This window comes from Benincasa hispida, chromosome 8 (genome assembly GCF_009727055.1).
Source record: "Benincasa hispida cultivar B227 chromosome 8, ASM972705v1, whole genome shotgun sequence".
Classification (NCBI taxonomy): Eukaryota; Viridiplantae; Streptophyta; class Magnoliopsida; order Cucurbitales; family Cucurbitaceae; genus Benincasa; species Benincasa hispida.
In genome coordinates this window covers 24,911,973-24,938,809 of record NC_052356.1, presented here as the reverse complement: position 1 = coordinate 24,938,809, position 26,837 = coordinate 24,911,973, and the positions used below count along the sequence as shown (strand labels likewise).

The 26,837-nt window shown below is 35.2% G+C and overlaps 1 protein-coding gene across 1 annotated transcript; it reads left to right on the top strand.

Moving 5' to 3' along the window:
- Positions 1-20,910: 20,910 nt before the first annotated feature.
- On the top strand, positions 20,911-24,227 carry LOC120082462 (thymidine kinase a-like). Its single transcript, XM_039037642.1, has 4 exons — positions 20,911-21,336; positions 22,886-23,030; positions 23,293-23,414; positions 23,599-24,227. Exons 1-4 carry the CDS (start codon positions 20,996-20,998, stop codon positions 23,852-23,854), a joined length of 864 nt encoding a protein of 287 aa, XP_038893570.1. The 5' UTR covers positions 20,911-20,995; the 3' UTR covers positions 23,855-24,227.
- The last annotated feature ends 2,610 nt before the right edge of the window (positions 24,228-26,837 follow it).

The following is a 26,837-nucleotide window of genomic DNA, read 5'->3' as shown; positions in this document are numbered from 1 at the left end:
AGGAAGAAATCCCCATGTGTGTTTTTTTTTCATTTATTCATTTTTAGACTTTTAATTTTATTATCAACCTTGATAAAAGTTTATATATTAAATTGGTCATTTCCAATATATTTTATTAAAAAATACTATAAAATCTCTCAATAAAAACAATAGTATTTTATATGCAAATATATAATTTAAATATTTAATCTCAAAATTTCTACAAATTAAAATTTAAATATTACATCTTAAAAATAATAAAGTCTTAGATATTAAAAAAAATGTATTGAATTATAAAAACATTGATATGAAAATTAGAAAATTCTAATTATTGAAGCTATTGAAGTATTATATATATATATAAGAAAATTATATATATTTCATTATATGAAAATAATATAAATGCATATTTTTCTTCCATCAAGGGGGAGCGGGAAATCAGACGAGGTTGGGTTAAGGACGGGGAATGTAATCCCTATTTAGTCAAACGAGGAGAAACTTCTCCCCGCTCCCTCCCTCATCTAATTGGGGATTTTTCACTCTTTTAGAGCGGGTCCTCGCAGGGTCTGGGTAAACAGATAAGGGTTTTCTTATTAGAGGATTTTGAAAAATAGAAAAATAGGGGGAACTATTTATATAAAATAGAAAAATTTAATCATCTTCCCCCTTCTACGTCTTCTTTTTCTTCTTCTTCTGTCTAATCTCTGTCTCTCTCTCTCTAACCCATGCTCTCTAATGTCTAGCAGCCACCATACTCATGTCAATCATCAATCCACCGCACTTTGGGTCTACATCGTAGATCTGGTTATATGTCATCGTCGGTGAGCATAATTTTCTTTCTCTACCCGATTCACTCTCTCTCTTCCTCTAACTCTTAGATCCATGTAGCTCAATCCTCATGGTCGTTGTCTTCTCACTGCTAGCACTAGAGTTCGCCAAATTTCTAGCCGTTGGGGTAAGATTTTAGGGGGCTTGGGTTAATTTTGTTTGGTTTTTGAACACTCAATAAGTTTTGGTGTTAAAATTGACCATGAAGTTGCATGCTAGATTTGAATTTTGTTGCTTTTAGATAATTGTGATAGACATTGTGATCAATGCCTCTCACAGATAGACGCTAATAGAAGTCTATCAGTGTCCATCAGTAATAGAAACTAATATAAGTCTATCACTAATAGACACTGATAGAAGTCTATTAGTGTTTATCAGTGATAGAAACTAATAGAAGTCTATCATTGATAGAGGCTGATAAAAGTCTATTAGTACTTATCAGTGATAGAAACTAATAGAAGTCTATCATTGACAGAGGCTGATAGAAGTCTATCAGTGTCTATCAGTGATAGAAACTAATAGAAGTCTATTATTAATACTATCGGTGATAGAAACTGATACATGTCTATCATTGATAGACACTAATAGAAGTTTTTCAGTGTCTATCAGTGATAGAAACTGATAGAAGTGTATCATTGATACTATAGTGATAGAGGTTGATAGTGCTAGGTTGAAATCCCAAGCGCAGCGAAAAAAAATTCAAATCATTTTTAGATTATAATTACAAATTAACAGAAAAAAAAATCTATAAACCCTTACGATCTTGACGGGAGAGTTTCACCAACCTTTTGGATCTACGATTTGATTCCTTTACTGCAAATCAAGTGAAAATCACTAAAATGGTGAAGTATTCTCCTTGGCTAGTGAGATAGGAGGTGGGATCCTTGGAGAAATTTTCTTGAGAAAAAAATCTGGGAAAAAAAAAAAAACTAATTTTATGATCTAGAGAGAAGTATTTTTTAGAGAGAAGAGGGAGTTGGAGAAGATCTCTTCCACACCCATAAAACTTCCCACATCGAGGAGTTTGTTATAACAAATTTTTTTTTTTTTGTTTTTTTAGTCATTGTTTATTTATTTAATAAATTAAATAAAAATTTATTTTATTAAACTAAATCAAATAATTGTCAATTAATCAAATTAATAAATAATAATTAAATATATCATATTTAATTAAATGTGTATTAGAATCATATTTTAATACATCCCCTCTCGTAACCTATAGTTTAATTCAATTAATTTAATTAAATTAAATAACTAATTAATTCTCCAATTAATTAATCATTAAATTAAATATCACATGTTTAATTTAACCTTATCATTGAATCACATTCAATTATTTTTCTCTCATATTACCTACAGTTTTAATGTATATCTAATACACATAAATTTTAACCTATAGTTTTAATATGAATTCTATTCATATTAAATTTAATATTTTCTCTCATTAAATTAATTTTTGAATTAACTTCAAAATAAATTTATATTATAAAGTTTATATTATAATGTATCACCATATATTATATTCTTTCCCTTAGTAAATTTGAACATTTCAAATTACCTCAATATGCTATATGAGCTACCAGTGGGACCTACTGACCTACAGATCAGAAGCTTCAACGAAATGAAATTAATTAGCTAAATTCATTAACCAAGTCAATCAATATTCGTTAATTGTGGGGACACTCCATTATAGACCCACAATTGCACTTTTCTAATTGCAGATATATTTATGTGTCCGCGAGTATTGACCAATAACAATGAATTAGTCCTTCACGAGTGTTCGCAGCATCATCTAGGTCAAATTACCATTTTACTCCTAAGTTACCTCTCCATCCTTAAGTACCAATGCTCCTCTAGTGAACATCCTGTTTATGGTCCAACCATTAAACGAAAACTCCTCTCGGACCAGTGAGAAGGCGTAAGACCCTTTGTTTAAGTTCCAAAGACACCACTAAGGAAACACTTATCTACTTACTCTTAAGTTAGGAATGAGTGAATTCCATCTCGTGAAATTATATTCCCAGCTCCCTACTCGATCTTGTCCCCAAAATGGTAGGCTTATTGAGTCGACAAACTAGCCACTCTCACCCATACAAATCCCCTCATGAAGAGAAGTCCATAACTCACTCAGGATTAAGATAAGTTGCCTAAGTCATTCGAGTGAAATAGAAACCTAACTAGTCAATGGAGTTACATCTAGTGGTTACTTTTTCGTGGTCCGGTCTTATGCAAACTCATTGCATATGATACCTCCACTCCCATGTTCTCTACAGGAATGCATTAGATCATTACATTTGTATCAAATACAAAGTGGATCGTATCCATAGTATCACTAGGATAAGGTACCTAGCCTTATCCATATACTATAAACCCTTTAGGCTGTATCTTAAATGTTGATCCCCGTATGTCTCTACATACTGTTCAAGACTCATACACCAATCTAGGATGTTAGTTTATTGGATTGGGGTTATTTAGGCAAGATAAATATAAGATAAGCAATAACTATTTATTATAATAAACATTGATAACACTTTATTAATGATCGGTCAAATGTTACATTTACTATCTACAAGTTTTAGGGCATAAAACCCAACAAAAAGAAGTCTATCAGTATCTATCAATGATAAAAACTTATAGAAGTTTATCATTGATACCATAATGATAGAAACTGATACAAGTCTATCACTGATAAATGCTGATAGAAGTCTATCAATGTCTATTAGTGTTTTTTTTTTCTTGTTATTTTTGTAGATAGTTTGACGTTTTTTCTATCTGTGAAAATTTCTCTTTTTTATTTCCTTCCAAACCTGTGAGTTTTTTCTTTTCCCTGTAGCAACTATTTTTCATTTTATATATAATTTTATTTTGAATATAGTTAATTAATTAATTAATAGTAATTTAACAATATTAAGATAAATATTTATTATAATAAATCAATAATAATCTATTAAAATATTTACTTAACTTATTTTTACAATAAAAATGTATTAAATGAATGCAATTATTTTTTTACATAAATAATTAATTAATTAACTAACGACATCTTAGGATTAATTAAATTTAGTAGTACAAAATTTTATTTTTTAATAATAATAATTGATTACTTATTTTTCTTTTATAATCAAACAATTATTTATTGAGATTAATTTAAATTTGATCTTTCATTATAAACATGGAATCATTATTGATTATTTTTAATCAATTATTTATTTATTAAAATTAATTTTTATTACCTTATTCATTATTAACATATCATATTTATAAAACTTTTCAATATTCTTTATTAACATATCATATTTTTATCTCATTTTAACTTTTTATATGATATATTGTTTATTTAAATACATTTTCTTATATTATTTAATTAAAATTACAATTACTAAGGTTTAACTTAATTAATTATAAAAATATTAAGTATTAGAATATAATTAATATGACATTAATTAAACATATTAGTGGGTTAATTTTAATTATAAATATAATTACCTGATTTCCAAATACTTATAATTAAAGTTACTATTGATTATTAATTAAATAAATTTTATCAATATATTGAATGATATTTCCTTTTTACTTAATTATTCTATTACAATTATATAAGATTGTCATGTTTAATTTCATAAATTAAATATAAATATAATATTTTATCATAAAATTATGATAACATTTTTCATGCACAACCAAACACATTCGTCTTTGATTTCCAGACATCTTATTCCTAGACATCCTTTATTCTCGAGCATCTATAAAACCTTAAATGAAATGACCCATTAGATGTATCTCAGGTTTCACTTATCTTTGTGCACCCTATCCAAATGTCCAGTTAGAAGTTACCACGTGATAAATGTTTTCTTTTTTAATACGAGACATTTTTTTTTTGTATATTTTTCACTTTCGAGATGCATGAAGATGCAGTCTGGGCACCTAAGTATTTCTTTGTATAAAAATATTGAAAAAAGATGTACCCATCCTCTTACATCTCTTTCAATCGCAAATTGAAAATATAAAAAAGTGTGAAAATTTTCATTTTTTTTTTTACATGAGGTAGAAGTCGAACCTATGACTTCGAAGTTAATTGTACAAGTAATTAATTAATTTTGTATTATTGTTTGAGTTACACTGATACAAAATTGTCATGCAATGCTTTTGGTACAGACAAACCTCAGTCTCTTCCCCATTCACTCTCCAAACAACGAACTATCAAGAGGTTTTTGTACTGATGGCCTTTTTGGGGGGCCAAACTGAAAAATGACCGTATTAAGGAATTCGCTGAAATTTGGTCTTTTGCTTATGTTAGATGCCTGTGAAATTTGGCCTTTTGCTTATGTCAATGCAGCTAATTTATGTATTTTATGCAGAAAAATGCGTTGGCGCAAGGCAGAATTGCGATCCAAGGAAATCAGCGTTTGAGCGCATTAAGAGATTGCAATCGCAAGGCTATGCGATCGTTTGCGTTCGTGAAAATCTGCTCAAGAAGGTAGCTGCATAGAAATGATGCATCAAGGTGAAAGCTTAATAAATCACGATGGGACAGAAAGCTGATGACGGTTGAATCCGAATTTAGTTGACAAGCCGTTAACGACACACTGTAGCAAGTACACTCAACTTTTCGGTGACAATTATTTGGCGAATCAGATAGAGAATTAATGACATCCCATCAGTACAATCATTTGAGAAAAAAAGCTCTTCACCCTGGAGCTCTATAAATACTGAAGGCCACCTTCGTTAAAGGAGTTCGATTCGATTCTATTCCAGCTGAGCCATATAGAGAGATAGTTAGTCTTTGTTCATAGTTTTCTTATACTTAGAAGGCAGAGGCGAGAAAAGAGAGAAGACGTCGGAAGATCGTCTTGATCAGCTCAAGAAAGTGCCAGGGAGTGTGGAAAACAAAGAGAGGGCTGATTCTTATGAAAGCAAGATTATTCTTTGAGCAAAGTAGAGAAAAATAGTGTAAAAGCCTTGGGAAGCAAGAAATTGCTATCAGGCTCTCTATCATTATTTCCTATTATCATTCTGTATTTTGATTTCATTTATAGAATGAAACCTGCATTTCTACATCTGTTCACTCTTTGTACATTATACATGAGTAACTAAACTTTCAAATGGGTTGAGAAGTACTTAGCTAGCATGACCCAAGATTTTCGTTATATGCGATTATCTTGTCTTATGTTGTGTCCATCACCCCTTTAGAGCTATTCGAGAGAGAGTCTAAAGAAAGAATCTACGACTTGAGAGAGCTAGGTTAGAATCTAGACTTGAGAAAGTAAGATTAGATCTGCATAAGCAAGAGATAGAGACTTAGATAAGCCCTATTTGCCAACATGCATTGTATGCACCCTAGAAATAGGTTATGGTAGTATACGGTCACCTTATGTATGTATGCGTCATTCATCACCGCATAGACAAGAATAGAGGCTTAGAAATAAGTCCTATAGACATCATCGCATACATCGCATGCGTTTCGAAACTAGTAGCTATAATATTTGCATTGAGAGATGACTTGTTGTTGTATGTATGTAGCATGATCACATAACATGAACGTAATCTTAGGAAGTGTTAGCTAAAACCCTTCTCAACCCGTTCCCTTGCATACTTAGTGCATCTAATATTATTAACTCTTCCTCAATTCCGCCGCATAGAATTTATACATTAAACAAACATACCAACCAACGCATTGTTTTATTTGTCATCGCAAAGTTATCAGAAATCACTGTCGCATATTGTTTCCATAGTCCCTGTGTTCGACCCTAGGCTTACCAGGTAAATTAATAGGGTTTATATTTGGATCTTGCTAAGAAAACTTGCATGCACAATGCATACACCACCTTCACAATTTACACCATTATTTCATCGCATTAACCACACATCAGATACACTGCAAGAAACTCCAGTCCTTCGTAATGATTTTGGTCACTATGTTGGCAATCATTAAGCAATAAAGACAGTAATTAGGAAAGCATGTAAACATAGGATTTAGAGATATGGACTGGAAGACAATTTTTCATGATGAACGCAATCCACATCTCCGCAGGCGATCAAACTTGCCTGCCCAATGTCCTCAAGGACATTTCTCTTTCCCGTGAGATCCAGGGGCTTCAGAATTGCTTGGTAGGGTTCCAAGTGTTCTATTACGTAGCTCGGATGCCAGCTGCCCTACTTGAATCTCCAANCTTGGTAGGGTTCCAAGTGTTCTATTACGTAGCTCGGATGCCAGCTGCCCTACTTGAATCTCCAAATTTCTGATTGAAGACGCTTGCGACTTCATTACCACATCATTTTTCTCAATGTATTGCTTGAGTAGGGACTCCAATGAAATACTAGAGGTGTTAGAAGAGGATGGTTGGTTTTGCGGCTGTCTCTGATGCCCTTGATTCTTGTTTTGGTGAAAAGGTGGAGGGTTTCCTCGATTCTCGGAGTTTCTGTTCTGATGGTTGCGTGGCCCACCTTGGTTATGATTTCCTCCCCAACCGAAGTTTGGGTGATTCCTCCAACCAGGATTATACGTGTTACTATACGGATTATTCTAGATAGCGCATACTTTCTGCGGGTTTGATAGGCACATTTTCACCGCATGGTCCCTCCACATTGGACGCAACTTATTGCAGCCACTTGTGCCGGCGCATTGGGTTGTGCTGATCCTTGGGAGAGGGCACCTTGATTAAGCACCATCGATTAGAGGATAGAGGTTACCGCAGCCATTTATGCGGCCAAAGTTGTCATTGTCTCCACAGGCACAATGGCAGTATCATTTCTTCTTCTTTTGGAGCCTCTTCCTCCATACCCGTCATCAACCCAGTCATCCATATTCTATGAGATGCGGTCAAGGATGACCTTGGCTTTAGTGTATGTTTTATCCATAAAACCTCTTACAGCGGAGGCATCAATAACAGCTTGTGTTGATCTGTTCATGCCATTATAGAACGTTTCCATCATAACGCAATCGGGTATCCCGATATGTGGACAATTCTTCACCAATCTTCTGAATCGCACCCAGGCAGTGCTTAGGGTCTCGTTATCCATCTGCTCAAAGTTCAGCACGTCCTTTCGCCTTCTTGCGTTGACTGTCGGAGGGAAGAACTTCTTCATAAACCGTTCAGTCAACTGGTCCTAGGAAGTTATTTCATTTGGCTCTAGTGAATGAGCTCACCTCTTAGCCTCATCCCTCAAGGTGTAAAGGAAGAGGTAAAGTCTGATACCTTCTGGGGTAACGCCAGGTATGGAGAAGTTACCGCACATCTCGACAAAATTGGTCAGATGGGCATGTGGGTCTTTTCCTTGCAGACCACCAAACTACCCCAAATTCTGAATCATTTGGAGCATGACCGGTTTAATCTCGAATCTTGTATTCTTCTTAACTATCAGTCTTGAAATTCTAGGCAAAAAATCATACAGATTAGGTGCCGCGTAGTTCCTCATTGGGATGTTGCGATCGGCAGTAAGAAATAAAGGGTCTTGCACTGGTCGGCCCACCCCTTGATTCACTTTGGGTGCCTCATTATTATTGTTTTCTGCCATGTTGGCTCTCTTTCGCCTCGCTCTATTCTGGCGTACCTGTGCGCGAAATGTACGCTCGATCTCTGGGTCAGCTTCGAATTCTGGATCAGTTCCAGTACTCATAAACCGTCAGACTACTCTTCGTGATAAACAGTTAGTACAAAGAAATCTGTCCTGCAAAATATCATAAACGTACTCAACACTAACCGTTACCAAACCCCGGCAACGGTGCCATAAACTTGTAAATGCTAAGTATGTGATGTATATAAAGATGGATGTGGAGTGTGGATGTTGTGTTATGCATTACTACTTCTAAATATATGTGTTGTCAACTATATGCTTGTAACATGCTATGGAATAATGCGTTGTCACAAGTTTCCTTGCACTGAAACCAAGTATATTCCAACGCAAGTTTCTCAGAGTAATCCGAGGTCGAACATAGTGATTGTTTTTGTTAATGTGTTACTTTCGTGATATATGCGACCAGTTTTACAATTAATAAAAGATTTGACGTGTACATGAATTTAAATTGCAATAAACATAAATTGCATTGATAAAATAAAACTGCGATAAAAGTAAAGTCCTAAACTATTATGATACAAGATACAAGATTCATGATACATGATACTGAGTTCAAGACTAACTGTGAAGTTATACAAAGGATCGTGGTATGCGATGACAAGTCTTTATGTATGAATCAGAATTAGAAAGAATAATTAGTAAAAACATCGCAAGTTAGTTAACTACGTTAAAGATGTAACTAAGGTTTCGCTTTCCCTTGGCGTACACCTCTCGGTGATCAGCCGCGTTCCCATATCTCTATGGTGAAACAGGGATGAACGTGATGAACGCAAGGTTGCTTCCATCTCTAGAAGTACTTCTCGCTTTAGTTAACACATTCTTTCAACCCTCTCTCGATAGGCGGAATGGCATCTTCACTTCTGCTCTCATAGGTGAAGATGCCATCTAGCATGCTTTAGCTAAACAAAATTATTTCCTTAACACAGATTAATTTAGTAGCTTAATTCTTATTATAATTACCCATGAAATTAAGAAAACATCATGGAGAAAGTGAATCATGGATGAACGAAAATAGACAGATAGATGATAATGGAAATGATCATAACAATTAATACTAAGATTAAGCGTCTGATACATGGTGTGAATGATAGAGTAAAGAAGATGAGTACTAGTGATGAAAACGAGGTAGAAAATAATACAGAAGAGTGTCAACGTCTTGACACAGATCTGGATGGAAGTTTTGCTTGTCGGCATATGGAATGGATGAAGAGAAGAGCTTCCCTCTCAGGCTTGCTCGTCTGGTAGAAGTGACCTTCGTATAGAGCTTCAATGGCGGGGATTGAAAGGATTCTTTTCCTGGAGACTCACCTCTCGGCCTTGTCTCTTGATTCTTCTCGAATCTACTCTTATTAATCGCTCAACCAGTCTCTCTCTCAGATCAGTATTCAAGTCTCCCTTATCGAGTATATACAAGTATCAATTCTCTCGTATTCAGTATGTCTCTTCAATGGAATTGCAAAAGCTATTTATAGGCAAAGTTTTAACTCTTTGCATTGTGGTCCCCACTTTATTGTTAAGGCAGTTCCTGAAATGGTGGAGTGAATATTTCTTCTGTTACGCAATCAATCCCATCAGTAATGCACAACGGTCAGCTGTACACGTGTCAGAATCCTCCGCAATTGCATTGCTCTTTACATCTTCGATTGTTTGCCCGCATGCGGTGTTTTTTTTATTACCGCATGCAGTTGAAGTTGCGTTGATCGCAAAGCTCTTGATCGATTGTCGCATGCGCCGTCATTGCGTTGATCGTCTCTTCATTATTGATTGACGGGCGCAATGCGACGTAGATGCGTTGTTCCGTTTATCTTTGAGCCATGAACACATGCGGTGACTTGATTTCTTACAAAATAGAATAGAAACATTCTTTTCTACCATCGCCATTGTGTCAGTGGGTATATTGACGACAATTTATAATTCTCGCATTTCTTAGCCAATTTCCATACTCTCGACGCAACTTTTCTTTCTTTTGGCCGCAATATTTAAATAAAACAGTATAAATAACTTGTATTTCTACAAGTTATCATGATGTTGTGGCGAACTCCAAGGAGCCTAGGAGTCATAGGCGTGACAGACACATAGAGTGCAAGTATCATCTCATCCGTGAGTTAGTGCATCAAAGGGACTTGATAGTCAAAAAGATTGCTTTGGAGCACAACGTTGTTGACCCGTTTATGAAGGCTCTCACAGCTACAGTGTTTGAGGGTCACCTTCAGAGCATGGGTCTACGGGACCGCCCGCAGCTAGACTAGGGCAAATGGGAGATATTTTTGTACTGGGTCTTAGTGCCCTAGTTTATTTTTTTGTACTAGTTGTATGTACACCCCACTCGCTTTAGGACAAGTGGGAGATTGTTGGGGATGATGCCCTAAACTCTCGTGTCCTATAGTTTGTAAACACAATTTTGAACAAACTCTTGTGATGTATAATATATGGTATTTTCTTCACTTATTGACTATGAACATTGGATGTTTTATTTGCTTTACCACAAACCAATAAACTAAAATCACTGGTTGTCGTTTATAACTAAAACATGTATGTGGAGACATACAAGTGGATCATGTCTTAAGTGATAACCAAAATGGTCTGTAGTATATGGATATAGGAGGAAAACCTTATCCTGGTACAAGATATGCGTTGGCTTGATGAGTGCTGAAGAGGATCGTAGAGGCTTTGGGAGATGTTGGTGAGACACGAGTGTTAACGCAGGTGCTTCAGCCGTAAGGATAGAAGACAAGGGTTGGAGACGTGTTGGCCAAGAGAGGGGTCTATGCGATGAAAACCAACCTATGTAATGGTATTTCAACCTATGCGTTGGTGTGAGTTGGAAGAGTTCAACTTAATTATTGAGCTTAGTGGGCCAATTGTCATGTTTAGATGCCTTAATTATGCTTAGTGGCTTAGTTGTCACCGTATTAAACCATCAGCCTATGCTTGCCTTAGTATTAAAGGGGAAGTTAAGTAGGATAGTTTGGTTTGGCATTTCCACTCGTGCTAAGGGAGGAAAGTTGCTGCCAAGTTGAGGTTTGATCAGTGCTGAAGACGAGCTGGGGCTACCAAGAAGATTTTCCCACAAATTTGAGCTGAAGTTTGAAGATTTCCCTAAGTTTTGCAAGCTTTCGGATTTCTCGAGCAGGTGAAGAAAATTGGTAAAGTTTAAGGTTAATAAGAGGAATCAGAGGCTCAAATTTTAAGGTAAGGAAGTTAAGATGTTTATGAACAAGTTATTGGAAGGAAATTCTATGAAATAACATATGGAATTTAAGTTAGTAAGGCAAGAAATTGAATCCGAAAATTTATTGTTTGAACAAGCAAACAGTTATATCTGATGCTTAAGCATGCAGCTAACGGGTGAGCTAAGCAAAATTTAGCACAAGCGCTGCCTGTGGTGTGTGCACACAAGGTGAGCATAAGGGTGCAAGGGAAAGGAGGACATCAATCGGACGCGCTAAAGAGAGTGTTAACAAGTGCTTAATGCATAGACACCACGGGCGTGTTCTAGAGCTTAAGTGAGCGCTATAAGCACATTGCTATTTACGAAATGAGCGCAAGGTAAGTTGTCTAATGTCATGTTGTGATGAGGTATTTTATGCAATGAAAGTCGTGAAGGTTGTCTAAAGGTGATGTTGAACTTAAGAATGTAAGTTAAGCTCAAGAGGGAGCTAGTAGTTTTAACCAAGGGTATTTACTGAAAGACAAATGGAAATAGGAGAAGCCTATCATCCTTTGAGGAAATAGCCTAAGACAGTGAGTGACAAAGCTTATGAATGTTTTCTCTTATGTGTTTTCAATGCATGATTTACTATTGAGCTAGTTTTCAAGTTGTTTTCCTAACGGTGCACCACGTATGACCTTTCAGCTTTGCGATGAGTTTTCTAAGTAAAGCATGATTTTTCATAAGCGCTAGTTCAACACATGCATTAATATGAAGGTCAATGAGTAGACAATAGTTCAAAATTTTCATGAACATTAAGATTTATGACTAGCATTTGATAACTTATGATAATCTTTCATGATGAGTGCGTTTAAGATTTGTTTTATTGGAATGCTTGATGTTTCAAAACGGTGAGTTTTCTATTCCAAAAGAAGAGTTATGATGTTACCATGAGAAAACCCGATACTGAAGATATGGAGGTATCTGGGTCCCCTGATACCTAAGGTATGATGATATTTAGGATATTACCACGTGCACCTAGGTATTATACTATAGACAATGATTATATTGAGATTACTCTACATCAGCTAAGGATCGAGCGAAAGGGTTCTCTCTTAATTAAGATTTAGTGAAGGGAATTTCCAATGAAATGTTGATGTTTGAGTTCAGGGTTTGAATGTTTTACATGTTTTCATATATATGAGTAATTGTTTTAAACCCTAATGTTTTATTGATGCTCAATGAGTATGTTTTAAGGTAATCACTCATTAGGTTAGTAGCTCACTCTTTCCAATATTTTCTTTTCCCCAAGTAGCTGTCAACATCCTCGAGGATAGCTGTTCCGCTAGTCTACCACTCAGTATTCAAGGGTTGAAGTGAAGCTAACTTAGGTTGTTAAGTTGTTTTGTTAACGATTGTCCTTCGTGTACATAATAGGGACTTAGACTAGTTTTAAGATGGGAACACAGTTTGTCGTTTAGCATACTACTGTTTCTACATATGAGTTTGGCATCTATTAAATTTGTTTGGTTAGTTTGTTTGAGGAAATAAATGTTTTTAATTTCTTATCAGGTGCTTAAATTTCTGTTGAGAAGAGAAAGGGATAAGGACAGGTAGTTAGTGCCATAAGAGGATTGGCATTAGCTATCTTCACATCTTCTCATAGGATAGAAAGGGTTTCTGGGAGGGGGCGTAAAGTGTAGCCAATTTTATAGAATCTCTTGTACTTGCATATGCAAAATCAGTAACTCCACTCGGTCATATGTCTGAATGGAAGATATCGGTAGATCATATTGAGATTAAAATTCTTCCACCAAAAAGGGTTGTTAGGGTGGGCCGCCATTGTGTGCAACGAATTCCATCTACTAAAGAACACCTGATAACGGGCAGAAATGCACATTATTACAGTGCCAAGTTATTAAACAATGAAGGTTTGCGTTGATAAAATATGTTAGATTGCGTCCAAAAAGCATTAAGTTCATCGCATAAAAATAGTTAACTTTTGTATTTTTATGCAGAATATGTGTTGACGCAAGATGGAAAGCGCGATCACAAGAAATCAATGGTCGAGCGTAGCATTATCGCAAGGCTTTGCGGTGATTTATGCTCGCAAACATCTGCTCAAGAAGGATTGCCGCATAGAGCCAGCGCAACTTGGTGGGCGCATCTGGGTGAAAAGCATAATTAATCACAATGGTACAGAAAGCTGATGATGGTCGAATCCGAATTAAGTTGACAAGCCGGTAACGATAACAAGTACACTCAGCTTTTCGGTGACAAATATTTGGCGCATCAATCAAAGAATTAAAGCCATCTCATCTGTGCAATCATAAGAAAGAAGCCACATTTCACCCTGAAGCTCTATAAATACCAAAGGCAACCTTCAAAAAAGGGGTTTAGCGAGTTCAGATAGTTAGAGAATTTTTCCCTTAGAATAGCCTTGTTCATAGTTTTCCTTTTTATTTAGAAGGCTGAGCGAGAGAAGGGAAGAGACGTTGAAAGGTCACTTAGGAAAACTCGAGAGAGAACCCAGAGGTGTGGAAAAGCAGAGAGCGGGCCGACTCTCGCGAGAGTGAGACTATCTTTTGAACAGAGTAGAAAGGACAGTGTAAAAGCCTTGGGAGGCAAGAGATTGCTACCAGGCTCTTTATTCTCAACTTGCATTGTTATTTTATATTTCAACTCTATATCTATACAATGGAATTTCTTTATCTACATCTGTTCACTCTCTTGAAAGCACACATGAGTAGCTAAATTTACCGAATGGGTTAATAAGAACTAAGCTAACATGACCTAAGATCTTCATCACATGCGATTATCTTGTTTTATGTTTCCCTAACACCCCTTTAGAGCTACTCGAGAGAGAGTCTAAAGAAAGAACCTGAGACTTGAGAGAGCTAGGTTAGAATCTAGACTCGAGAGAGCAAGATTAGATCTGCATAAGCAAGAGATAGAGACTTATGTATAGGTCATATATAAGAATAGAGGTTTATGTGTAGGTCTTATAGACTCATCGCATATATCGCATGCGTTATAGTATTAGAAGTCGTACCATTCGCGTCGAGAGATAGTTTGCTATTGTATGTTTGTTGCATGATCGCATAACATGAATGCATCCTAGGAAGTGTTAGTCGAACCCCTTCTCAACCCGTACACCGTCGCATCTTCCGTATTATCAACTCTTTTCGTAACTCTACTGCATTTATTTATTTTATTACCGCAAACACAACCCAAAACAACTATTGGTTTATTGATTACTGCAAGGTCTTCTTGAAAATTACCACTGCATACTGTTTTTCTTAGTCCCTGAGTTCGACCCTGAACTTACTAGAAAACTCAGTGGAATTTATACTTGGATTCCGTTGAGAAAGCTTATTGCTCAACGCATTTCCATCACCGCATTTCATTCCATATTTTCACCTCATAAAATAACGCATCAACACCGTCCAACCAAGAAATGCCAGTAATGGCACGGGGCATAACCAAAAAACTTGTAATGACCATTAATTATCACAAACACAATATAGTAATGGAACAAGCAAATACTTAATGAATTGTTATGTAGCTTGGAAAAAAAATAAATCTGCTAGTTATGCGAATTGCAAAGTAATTTTGTTTTTATAACATTCTCGATAAGGGATCTCAATTCTCGATGATGGTGCTCGTTCTCGATCCTCGATGATGGTGCTCGATCCCGATCCTAGATTATAGCACTTAATCTCAATCCTCGATGATGGCGCTCAATCTCGATTCTTGATGGCACTCGATCCCAATCTTGGATTATGGCGCTTGATCCTGATCCTAGACTTGCTTTTCATAAATTTTTTTAGACGTTAAAGTGCTCGCTTCTCTCGGAATTGTATCTTTTTCATTATCGCTCGCGTTTCATTAATTATGTCATTAATAATTTGCATCGATATTGATTATCACTCATGTTCATCTCTAAATCCACTCTTGTTGCATTCATTAGAGAAAATCTACTACTTTATAAATTTATGAAAATTAAATTATACAATAGACTAAAAAAAGGAATCTATCAACCCACAATTGGCAACCATATTGGAGCCAAAAATCTACAATCTTTTATTGTATGAGTGAGTCTTTGGTCGAGGTCCCATGATTAAATACTCGAAGAACATCAGATAGAAAATGCCACAGTCTAACGTCTTTTTGCATTGGACGCTACTAGTATCTGCTTGGTACATCATCCATGGACCAGGTTGTAGACTAGGTTTCTTATCAATAAGACCACAATAATGACATAAAGATGGCAATGTGTAGGTCATTGGCATAAAGACAAGCTGAAAATCAGCCTGTGATATGTACGATGTAGTGGATCGTACAATATTATCCGCTCGATGTTCACATCTATCACCACCAGTATTCAGTGTTCACAAAAATTATACGTCGTGTATACAAAGTCAACATCCGTCCATGCAGATAATACTTCACTTTTACCTTACACTATATCAGTCAGTGATTCCTAATGTGCCCATACCTCTGCTGCTTTTATTGAACACCTCTAAAATATAGACTTTATAAACTATCGCTGGTGTATAAGTTTAGGTGACTGTTGAATGAGAAATTTTGGACCAATCACAAATTGCCATATCATTTCTCAAATTAATGACTAAATTACAAATCATCCAATTTGGGACCAATTAAAGGTTGACATGTGTCCCAATTTGAAATTGGAGATATAAATTGGAAAATCTCGAAAATGTCATGTGTTTTCGTCATGATCGTTGTATTGAATAAAACTAATTTGGTCCAACTTAATATTAGAATTTGGGCTAAAGTCTAATTGAGCCCAAAAATAGGATTAAATTAGCCCAAATGCCAAATTAGGCCCAATGGCCAGTTCCATGGACCAACAAGCTCAAGCCCACCAAGCCCACCTAAGAACTTTATAAATAGAAGAGTTCTCTTTATTCGTGGAGTCAACAATTCTATACTCTAGAGAGCCTATAGGGAATTCTCTACAACCAGAAGACTTTTTAACTCCTGAAGCTGACCGAACACAGTTGAAGACCGAAATCCTTTGGAGATACAAGCATTCTTCTAAGACTCCAACTTCAAGAACATCTACACGCTTGGCTTCCATACATCAAACATACACATTCAACTGAGAGAGAATAAGAGGATAAAGTACAAAGATCGAATCACATCTGCATCAAATCTACATCGATATAAGTTCAACTCCATGAAATACATTTCTCCAGAAGTCTCGTATGAACACTAATCCTTCAAGAAGATCATCAAGTCCAAAGGCCGATCCTCCAAGAAAACCATCAAGCCCAAAGGTCGATCATCCAAGAAGATCATCAAGCCAGGCCGATCATCCAAGAAGATCAACAAGCCCAAAGGTCGATCATCCAAGAAGATCATCAAGCCCAAAGGCCGATCATTGGAGAAGATCATCAAGCTCAAAGGCCGATCATTAAAGAAGATGATCAAGCCCAAAGGCCGATCATCCAAGAAGATCATCAAGCCTAAAGGCCGATCATTCAAGAAGATCATCAAGCCTAAAGGCCAATCATCCAGGAAGATCATAAAGCCCAAAGGTTGATCATCCAAGAAGATTAACCAGCTTAAAGATTATAATTTATTTTGAAAGCATCAAAGGATTATGTATTAGAGATTGTACTCGCTATACATAAATTCATACAAATAAAAAAGGTTCAAATCCACAAACTAAGTTTCTCCAGAAACCTCGTACGAATAGTGACGTTATGTACATGATAAAATGTTATGAAAATAGTATTCATGTACGAACACATCATGCGATAGTCAGATTATACGTACGGTTTATGCAGATGGGAAAAAAGTGAATCTATATATACATATCTTCGGTCGCGATCTGAACTTCCTGGATAGGAGTTGTAGTATGGTCTCGAGTACCTGCAATCTTGACCGACATTTTTTTAAGTAGCATAATTCTAAAAAAATTAGGAAACAAATATACGAAATGAAAACAATTTATATATTACTTACATCGCACTGGACCCACTTATTATCCATGATTAGTTCACGAAACACTTGTCGAGCAATGTAACTCATCTGGAACAAGGCCCATCTCGCCGGTACATGCAACTCATCATTATCAATAGCCAGCCAATCTATAAACAACTTGTACACATCCTCTAGTACCAAATATGTCGGATCATATAATGCTCTATCTACCTATGTGGGTGGAAGGATACTCGGAGTCATCAAGTTCCTCGGCATTTTGGGCTACTTGACAGCTGTGGGAGAGGTATATGGTTTGTCTTCATTTCTCTTTCTCTCCATGCATTTATGTCCTTCATTGTTAGCTCGTTTTATTATCATCTTCGTCTTTGTAGGAGCGGTCGGGCACATCTCTACTTTGGGGTCGATGATGGTGATAGGAGTTGGCTTTATGGAAGTAGTGGTGGTCTTTGATACGATAGTGTTCGGGTTGATGGTGGTGGTGGTGGTGTTGGGGTCGATGGTGGTAGTGGTAGTGGTGGTGGTGGTGGTGATGTTCGGGTCGATAATGGTGGTAGTGGTAGTGGTGGTGGTGGTGTTGGGGGTAGTAATGGTGGTGGTGTCTGGGTCAATGATGGTGGTGGTGTCTGGGTCAATAAGGTGGTGGTGTCTGGGTCAATAAGGTGGTGGTAGTTCTAGTGATAGTAGTGAAGGATCAATCTGGTACAAAAGTTAGGTTAATCAGTTAATGAAAATAATTGAATAACAGACCCCACTATTGTACACAGCGTGGCAGAATGATCATACAAGATCAACAAGAATTTGCAACTGCAATTTCATATCGCATATGTTGGACTTCATCTCCTCCAAGGTATTCTCGACTCTTGCAACTCGTTCATCTAGTGATAGACTAAATTCGCCACGTTGTTGTTGGGAATGGTGTCCTAAATCTCCTTGTATAGTTTGTAAACTTTGTATAAACATATTGTTGATTAGCAAAGTAAGTGTTATTTTATAAGTATATACTCAATCCAATAAACTAAGATCCGAGGTTATTTCATGTAATTAAAACAAGTATTTAGAGGCAACAAGTGGATCTTGTTTAAATAATAACCTAAACGAACTGTAGTAGATGGATAAGGCTGGGTACCTTATCCTGGTGACACTACGGATACAGCTAGCTTTGTAGGTATTACAAGTGTTGTAAAGTGCTACAAATGATCTGATCCTGATCATTCATGTGGAGACATGTGAGTGGGGATATCCTATACAAAGAGTTTGTATAAGATCGGACGACAAAATGATTCACTCCTTCCCCGATGCAGGGGCAAGTAAATAAATTGCTCCTCTTAAGGGCTGATTCCAGGTCTTGAACATAATGGCCACACCCTAACCTGGCTCATAGTGGGACATAATGGTCATAGTGGGACTATGACTTATTGTTCATTAGAGGAATCAATTGTACTTAAGGAGTTAGACGTAACTACAGGAGAAAAATGGTATTTTGGCCTAGCTGTACTTACGAGCAATTTATCTGTAGTGCGAAGAGTGCAACTGTCGGTCTTTAGTGGAGTGATCGACAGTTAACAAATGTTGGATAATTTAATTAAAGAGTTTAATTAATTATCCGAGTATCGTTGGAGCTTCAATCTATAGGTCCATAAGGTCCCCTCTGTATCTTAACAAGGATTTAATTGAGAATTATTTTTTATATTAATTTGAAGTGTTCAAATTAATTGGGGGAATCAATTATTTATGATATAATTTAATTAATTATATATGTGATATAATTAATATAATGTATTTGATACTTTATAATATGAGTGGAATTTGAATATGATTCAAATATTAATTATATGAATGACATTCATGTAATTAAATTTAATATAAATATAATTTATATTGAAAAGAATTAAAAATCTGGATATGATCCAAATATCATTTATATGGATGAGATTCATATAAGTGGATTTAATATAAATGTGATTTATATTAAATGCCATGTATGGTTGAGAGAAAATAAAATCTATACTTTATATTGTATTTGATGCAATATAAAACTATAGACTATATGTTATATTTGATATAACATATCGTGTATNATTATTTTATTAATATAATTAAAATTAATAAAAAGAGAAGGAGTTACAACCTCCTCCCCCATTCTCTCAATTTAATTTACGTGGGATTCAAGAAATTGAATTAATCATCTTCTTCCTCAATTCACTCTGAGAGAATAGTTCTCTCTTGAAAAAATTAACAGCGAAGAAAAGTTCTTCTCTTCCCTCTCTTCCTCTCCATGTCCTTTCCCTCTTCCAAGGATTCAAGCAAAGCCCACACCTCTAACTTGAATCCTTTATCCCAAGAGAATACAGAGGGTTCTCGAGTGGTGGTGTCCATTCTTGAAGAAGGAGATCAGCGTGGAGAGGTAGATCAGTTCGTGATCCGTTCAAGGGAGTTCTTAAAGAAAGAGTTCTTCAAAGGTAAAGGTTTCTGAAACCCTAAGTATTCTTTTATTTAAAGCATGCTATAATTATGTAAATGCATATCTTGTTCTTGTTTTACTGTAAAACTTATTTTCAATAAAAATGGAATTTGGGACGATCTTTGCTTCCACCCAAAGGATCTTTTTCAATAAATTTCCTTCAATTGGTATCAGAGCTAGGTTGTAGGTTTCTGATTCCAAATTCCATTTGTTTTATTGAATCGTTTTACAGTAATTGTGGGTTTTATATTCTACATTCTGGTTCATGCGATGAATGATTGTAGATGTAATTTGTTGATGGGTGTTTTGGGATAGAACGCTCTATTTAAGGCTTTATTTAATTTACAAATTTGGTTTGTAAAGGCCCCTGCGTTTTGGGCATTAATGTTGCAATCGAGTATGTATTTTGTAAATTTGAGTCACTCGTGCTGTTCTAGGATGCTTCAAAGAAAAGTTGCAGAGCGTTATTTTGATGGAGAACGTCGTGTCTCTGTAGATTTTATGGGTCATTCGGTGGGCGTGAGGATGATAATGAGCAGTAGAGTGAGAACCTTCAAAAACACGACTTTTAGTATATATACCGTCAAAGTTTTTAAATTCAATTAGATGGTGGGGTTTGCTAGCGAGGATCGAGATTGAGAAAGAGCATCGGGAACGAGAATCGAGAGCGATTTTAATTGTCTAACGTGGATCGGGATCGGGGAGTAGGGACATGGAATGGGGAATGGGATCGAGAAGCATATAGTTGGGCTGCTGATCGAGATTGGGGATCAATAAAGGAAAACAGGGAATGGGATGAGAACCGAGGTTGGTACACCAGGGGGCCAATCAAGCACATCTTCAAGGACAATTGGATAATTTCCCTGTCGCTGACGTAAGTAAAATGCCAAATTTCAATAAATTCCACAATGTAGGCCACCTCACAATGAGCCATCCTTACAAAAACCCCAACCCTCGATGTTCTACTATTCACAAACATTTCTCGTTGCAAAGCCAAAACCCCCATTAAAACCCTCAACCAAAAGCTCATGTTAACCATTTCAAAGATGAAACCCTTCGTATCTTCCTCGTCTGTCTCAACCCTCTCGCCCTATTTCCCCATTACTGCTTCTCCATCCTTCTTTTCTTTGCCTTCTAAATCTACGCAATGCAAGCCTACATTCACCCATGTCTCCAATTATCTCACTTTCAAAACACCCATAATTTCGTTACCCTCAAAAGGGGTTTTTTCAACCCAGAATCGAATAGGGCAAATGAAAGCCTCTTTCTCACCACCCTCCGGCGAGATTCATGTGATTGTGGGTCCGATGTTTGCTGGGAAAACAACCACTCTTCTTCGACGGATTCAGTCCGAGAGCAGCAATGGCAGGTCTTTTATGCTGTTCTTTTGTGCTTCTGTTTGTTAATCGAATGGCTTTCGAGGGTTTAGTGTTATTTGATGTATTTTGTTCTCTATCCCTACAAATTCTCGATGTTAGAGTTATGTATATAGGTGATGAATAAGGTTTAAGCTGATATATGTTGTGGGTTTTGACCTCTTCATAGAGAATGAATTAAACGAGTGAATTGGCGAACTAAAGCAACTGATTCTTTGAAGAAAAAGCTTCAGAAAAAGAACAAAACGAAAAAAAAAAAAAAATTGAATCCCAAAGTTTCCCTTGCTCCCTTAACTCTTTTAAAAGATTATTTCATTTTCTTTAGCTTAACACACTAGAAGATAGCCTTATTAACATTAGACTTCATGGGCTTTGGTTTCTGTCTCAAAGAAGACTGCTAATATGGAAACATTGTTCCACAAAGGTTTTTCTTTTTTCCCCCTTTTTTTAGTACAACTATAGGGATGGGGGATCGAACCTCTAACTTCTAGGATGGAAGGTCATATTAATTATCGTTGAGATCGAACCGCCAACCTCTAGGATGGAAGGTCATACCAATTATCAATGAGTTAAGTTTACTTTGGCTTGTCACACCAAGTTTAGGAAGAGAAGATATCACACCAAAGGTCTGGTGACAGTTTCCTCTCAATCTATAAAATATAGGGACATTTTAGAAGTTGGTGACTTGCATTTACACCATGTTTTCTGCAAAGTATGCACCAAACCAGTCGGAATATACTATTTGAAGTTAGATCACATTGTTTGGAGTTGATACAAGAGCTCAGTGAGATTTGTGAAATAAAGGCTTAGAGAGAAGAGAACATTTTCAAGTCATGGTGACCTCCTATCTAAAATTTAATATCATACGATTTTCTTTGGCAATTAAATGTAGTAGGGACAGCCAGCCAGGTTGCTGCCTCGTGAGGATTGTTGAGGGCACTCAAGTTAGCTGGGATACTCTTGAAAAAAAAAAGTTGTGGAATTCTTGATAGATTTAATATTTCTCTGCTTTTCCTTGGTCTATGTTCAGGTTGTGGATCTTGGATTAAGTGCTCTTTCTTCATGTTAGGTTACCACCTAATAAGAACTCTCAAGAACAACAAAAACATAAAAAACACGAAAAGATAGAAATATATATTGCAATATCAAGGGCTATTCTCGCCTAAAATTCACTCGTTGAAAATGCTACTAAAATCTTCACACCTTCCTCCCTACCCCAATCCCTCTTTATAACTAAAAACTCTAACCAACTTACTAAACTAATTAGTAATGACACATCTTGTCTTCCCTATTCTGTATCTTTATATTCAAAAGAATTGTCCTACCTTCGTATATTCAATGTTAAGAAGCATCAGGCTCATGATCGATATGCTTATTGTTGATCGGAGATAAATGTAGCTATTTGGAAATTTTAGAACGTAATTACCTGGATCAGTTGGATGGAATGTATACTCTGATGTATCTTGATTGGTGTAGAATCTTCTATTTTTGGTACAATTCATAAGAACTATTCGTTTTTTCCTGTCATGTACATTTTTACAGAAGTGTAGCGATAATTAAGTCAAATAAAGACACGAGATATGGATTGGATTCTATTGTGACACATGACGGCATGAAACTGCCTTGCTGGGCATTACCAAACTTAACATCTTTCAAACAGAAATTTGGTCAAGGTGCTTATGACAAGGTATCATAATCCCACTCTTTGTGATCCAATGTAAAATTGTTTATATCGTTCTTAGACATTTCATTAATTAAATACAAATTATTCTCATCCTCGTTAAAGGTAGCAAAGTATTTAAATCTATGAGGCTAAAGATTCGGTTTCTATTTAGAATTAGCAGAGAACTGATTGAGTAGCCTTCTGAATTTTGGTGACTGACATAGTTGGAATTCCTGATTTTCCTAGTAACAAAATTGTTAATCTACTTATGATATTGGTGTGACAGCTAGATGTGATTGGAATTGATGAAGCTCAATTCTTTGACGATCTTTATGATTTCTGTCGTGAAGCTGCTGATATTGATGGCAAAACAGTTATAGTTGCTGGGCTGGATGGAGATTACTTGAGGTATTATCAAATTTACTAGCCTAGTTTTGGTTCATACTTCAAAACAATTTCAATTATTTTCTTAGAAACCGATGGCCTTTCATATGGTAAACATTCAATAGAACTTCAGATTGGTTTAACTTGAATACTCATTAGTAACTCAGTGAAAGCTTTTGTGTTGGGGTTCATACAAAAAACTGAACAGGAGAAACTTCGGTTCAGTTCTCAATATAATTCCGCTTGCTGATTCTGTAACAAAGTTAACTGCTCGATGTGAGATCTGCGGGAATCGGGCTTTCTTTACTTTAAGGAAGACAGAAGAAAAAGAGACCGAGTTGATCGGTGGTGCAGACGTGTATATGCCTGTATGTCGACAACATTACGTCAGTGGGCAAGTAGTGATAGAGACAGCAAGAACTGTAGTAGAATCACACAAGATTGAGTGTCAGACACCTGCATAGTTGTTCTTAGTATGTAGTATGTCTGCAGCATAACATACACCCCCGGAAGCGAATGTCGCAACATGTTAGTTGTCCCGACAGTTAAGTTTACCAAGGTTCGGGCGATTTTGGAACTTTGGTTAGCATAGTCCTAGGATTAGGAATATTTATTCAGAAATTTGAAGGCAAAAATGAAGAAGAGGGATAGGGGGTTGTATTGTTTTGTTTAGAAAATGGTATTGAATAGGGTGTGCTTGTATTTTCATGGCTGCTTTGATTGATTGAATGGGATTAGATTAGAGGGAAAAATGAGTCAATGTTGTATGTCATATGTATGTAACCAACAAAATTGAAAACTAATAGATTATTGGGGGAGGAGACATTCAAGTGGCAAGCATGTGTTTGCTTTGGAAGTTGTTGATCAGCCAGCTGTTGATTTATTGATTGTAATTTCCATTGACATAATACAACTACTTTTCATAATTAAAGACATCAAAGTTGTTAATAATTGAATTAGAGCAAATATTATCTTTTTAAAAATTATTAAGTCAAAATATGTTGCACTTGGCTATGGTGGATTAGCATCATAAAAATAATTTGATACTTATTAAAAATCTTAATGGAAAACAATGCTAGTTTAATTTTCCACTTACATACTCCAAAATATATTATGCTGTAATTAATTTCTTAAGATTAAGTACCCAAAAGGTAATAGGTTAGGTAATAGTAAGTTATGTTTTAATTAGATTTGTAGAAGTAATTAACATCTTTAACAAATTAATATACTTAATGAGGAAATTTTATATTTCTATTTGATAATAAATAAAGTAGAAAGAGAAATGGAATATAATAGATGGGTAGATGATGATGGAGGAAATTCCACGTCTTATCACTTCTCTTCACTCAATCTACCACAATTCAACTCAATCTAATTAAGGATTCAAGTTAATTGAAAATAAATAATAATTAAAGGTCGATTTATTATGGTATCTAAAACATAAATTTTGGATACTATAAAGTGAAAACAAAATTTTCTTTCATATTTTTAAATAAGAGATTGGACTTTATTTTAAACAATTGTTTTTATACATAGTTGTCAAAAGAAAAATGTTTGATCCTACATATACCATAAAACTATTTGAAGTTATCCATTAAATATTAGATTGACTATAAAACATTATCAATTAATTTTAAAATATTTTATGTAATTTTTTGTATAATCATTATTTTGTAATACGTTGTAGGCTAGTCGGACCAATGACAACTAGCTCTATATCACACAAGGTAGATGTCCTGAAATGCTAAAGATTATTTCCCTCCAGGGTAGGTTGCACCAACCTAACTCTATATACATAGTTTATTAAATATTGGCCTACGAGCCCATTAAACAAAGCGCTAAATCATTGTCTCGGGGAAGCCCCATCAGGAGAGAATTGCTATGTCTGATGTTTTAATTTTTGAAAAAAAAAATTGAATTTATAACATGAAATACTATATTTTTAAGCGTCTTTATATTTATTTAATATAAATCTACATTTTAAAATTAAAAATTAAAAATCTAGATATACTAATAATATAAAAATATTATTTTTAGAATTTGTAGTTTTTGGATTACAAAATCAGAAAATAATTTTTAGAAATATAATCTAAATTGAAACATAAAACGAAATCTGAATTGACAACCAAATAGACTCTCAACATCCAAATTAATATAAAATAAGAGTAACAATAAATTAAGCATCCCAATTTACGTGAAAAAATTTTCTCGCCCTCTTTTCCATTTTCTTCATATTAGTTCTTCCGACCATACTAAGGTTTTTATGAGTGTTGCAACTTAATGATTAACAACTCAATCCTTCTAGAAGTCAGCACGTTTAAATATTTAGTTTGCCATTCATTAATTTATTTGAACTTGACTTTTGTAGAAGTTTTGTAAATCATTAACATTATGTTTAGTTAAATTAATGAGTATATGTAATAGAGGTAATAAAAAGCAAAATTTGAAATGTAGGTAAAAATCAATCACCATGGACTGGCCTAGTGGTAAATAAGAGAACATCCCTTTGATAAAAGGCTAAGAGACCATGGATTCAATTTATGGTGACAACCTATTTAATATTTAAATATTATTCTACGAGTTTCTTTGACACCCAAATGTTGTAGGAACAGATAGGTAAAAGGCGATCCGTTTCCCCAAGTTCTGAGGTATAGACACAAGTAATTTAAACATATGAAATAAAGTCTTAAATGGTTATGGCACTTTTCTCGGATGTTGACGAGTTAGCTTAAGTATTTGGTGAATGAGTAATGAAATTAGAAGTTATATCACAAGCTTAGGTAACATGGAGGAAAAAAAACTGGCATAGGGTTAGGGATGTCGAAAAACGAGTTGGCTAAAGGATGTGATGAATGAATAATGAAATTTGAAGTTACATAATATCCATCATAAGGTAACATGGAGAGGAAAGATATGTATAGAAAATCTTATCTAATATATATATATACACACACCAAAACCGTGTAATATTATAATAATTAAAAATCAACCAAACCCAATTCAACAATCCAGACGTAAGCATAAAAATTCGGAAGACGAGCTTTAACATTCTTAGTAGTTTTGATTCCATTCCGGCGATTCATATACTTCATAAGTTCATTTTTCTCCCTTTCAAATGTAGGTTATGAATTAAAAATACTTCTTAGAAGGTAAGTGGTTTGGGGTATAGATCACCATGGTCTTTGGGTATTCATGGATTGGGTTGGGTTGAAAGACTTTTTAGACCTGACTTGTAAATTTTTTCAACCCAAATAACCCTTATTAAAAAATGAACCCAATCCAACTTTGGATTGGTTCGAGTTAATCGAGTATTTATTTAAAATTTTATTCTAAAAATAAGTAAAACGTAAATATGTAAAAATTGAATTTGATTATTTTCATATATTGAATTAAGATTAACCATTCAATTTCAATTTATGTAGTGAAAATTTTCTTTCTAAAGTGTAA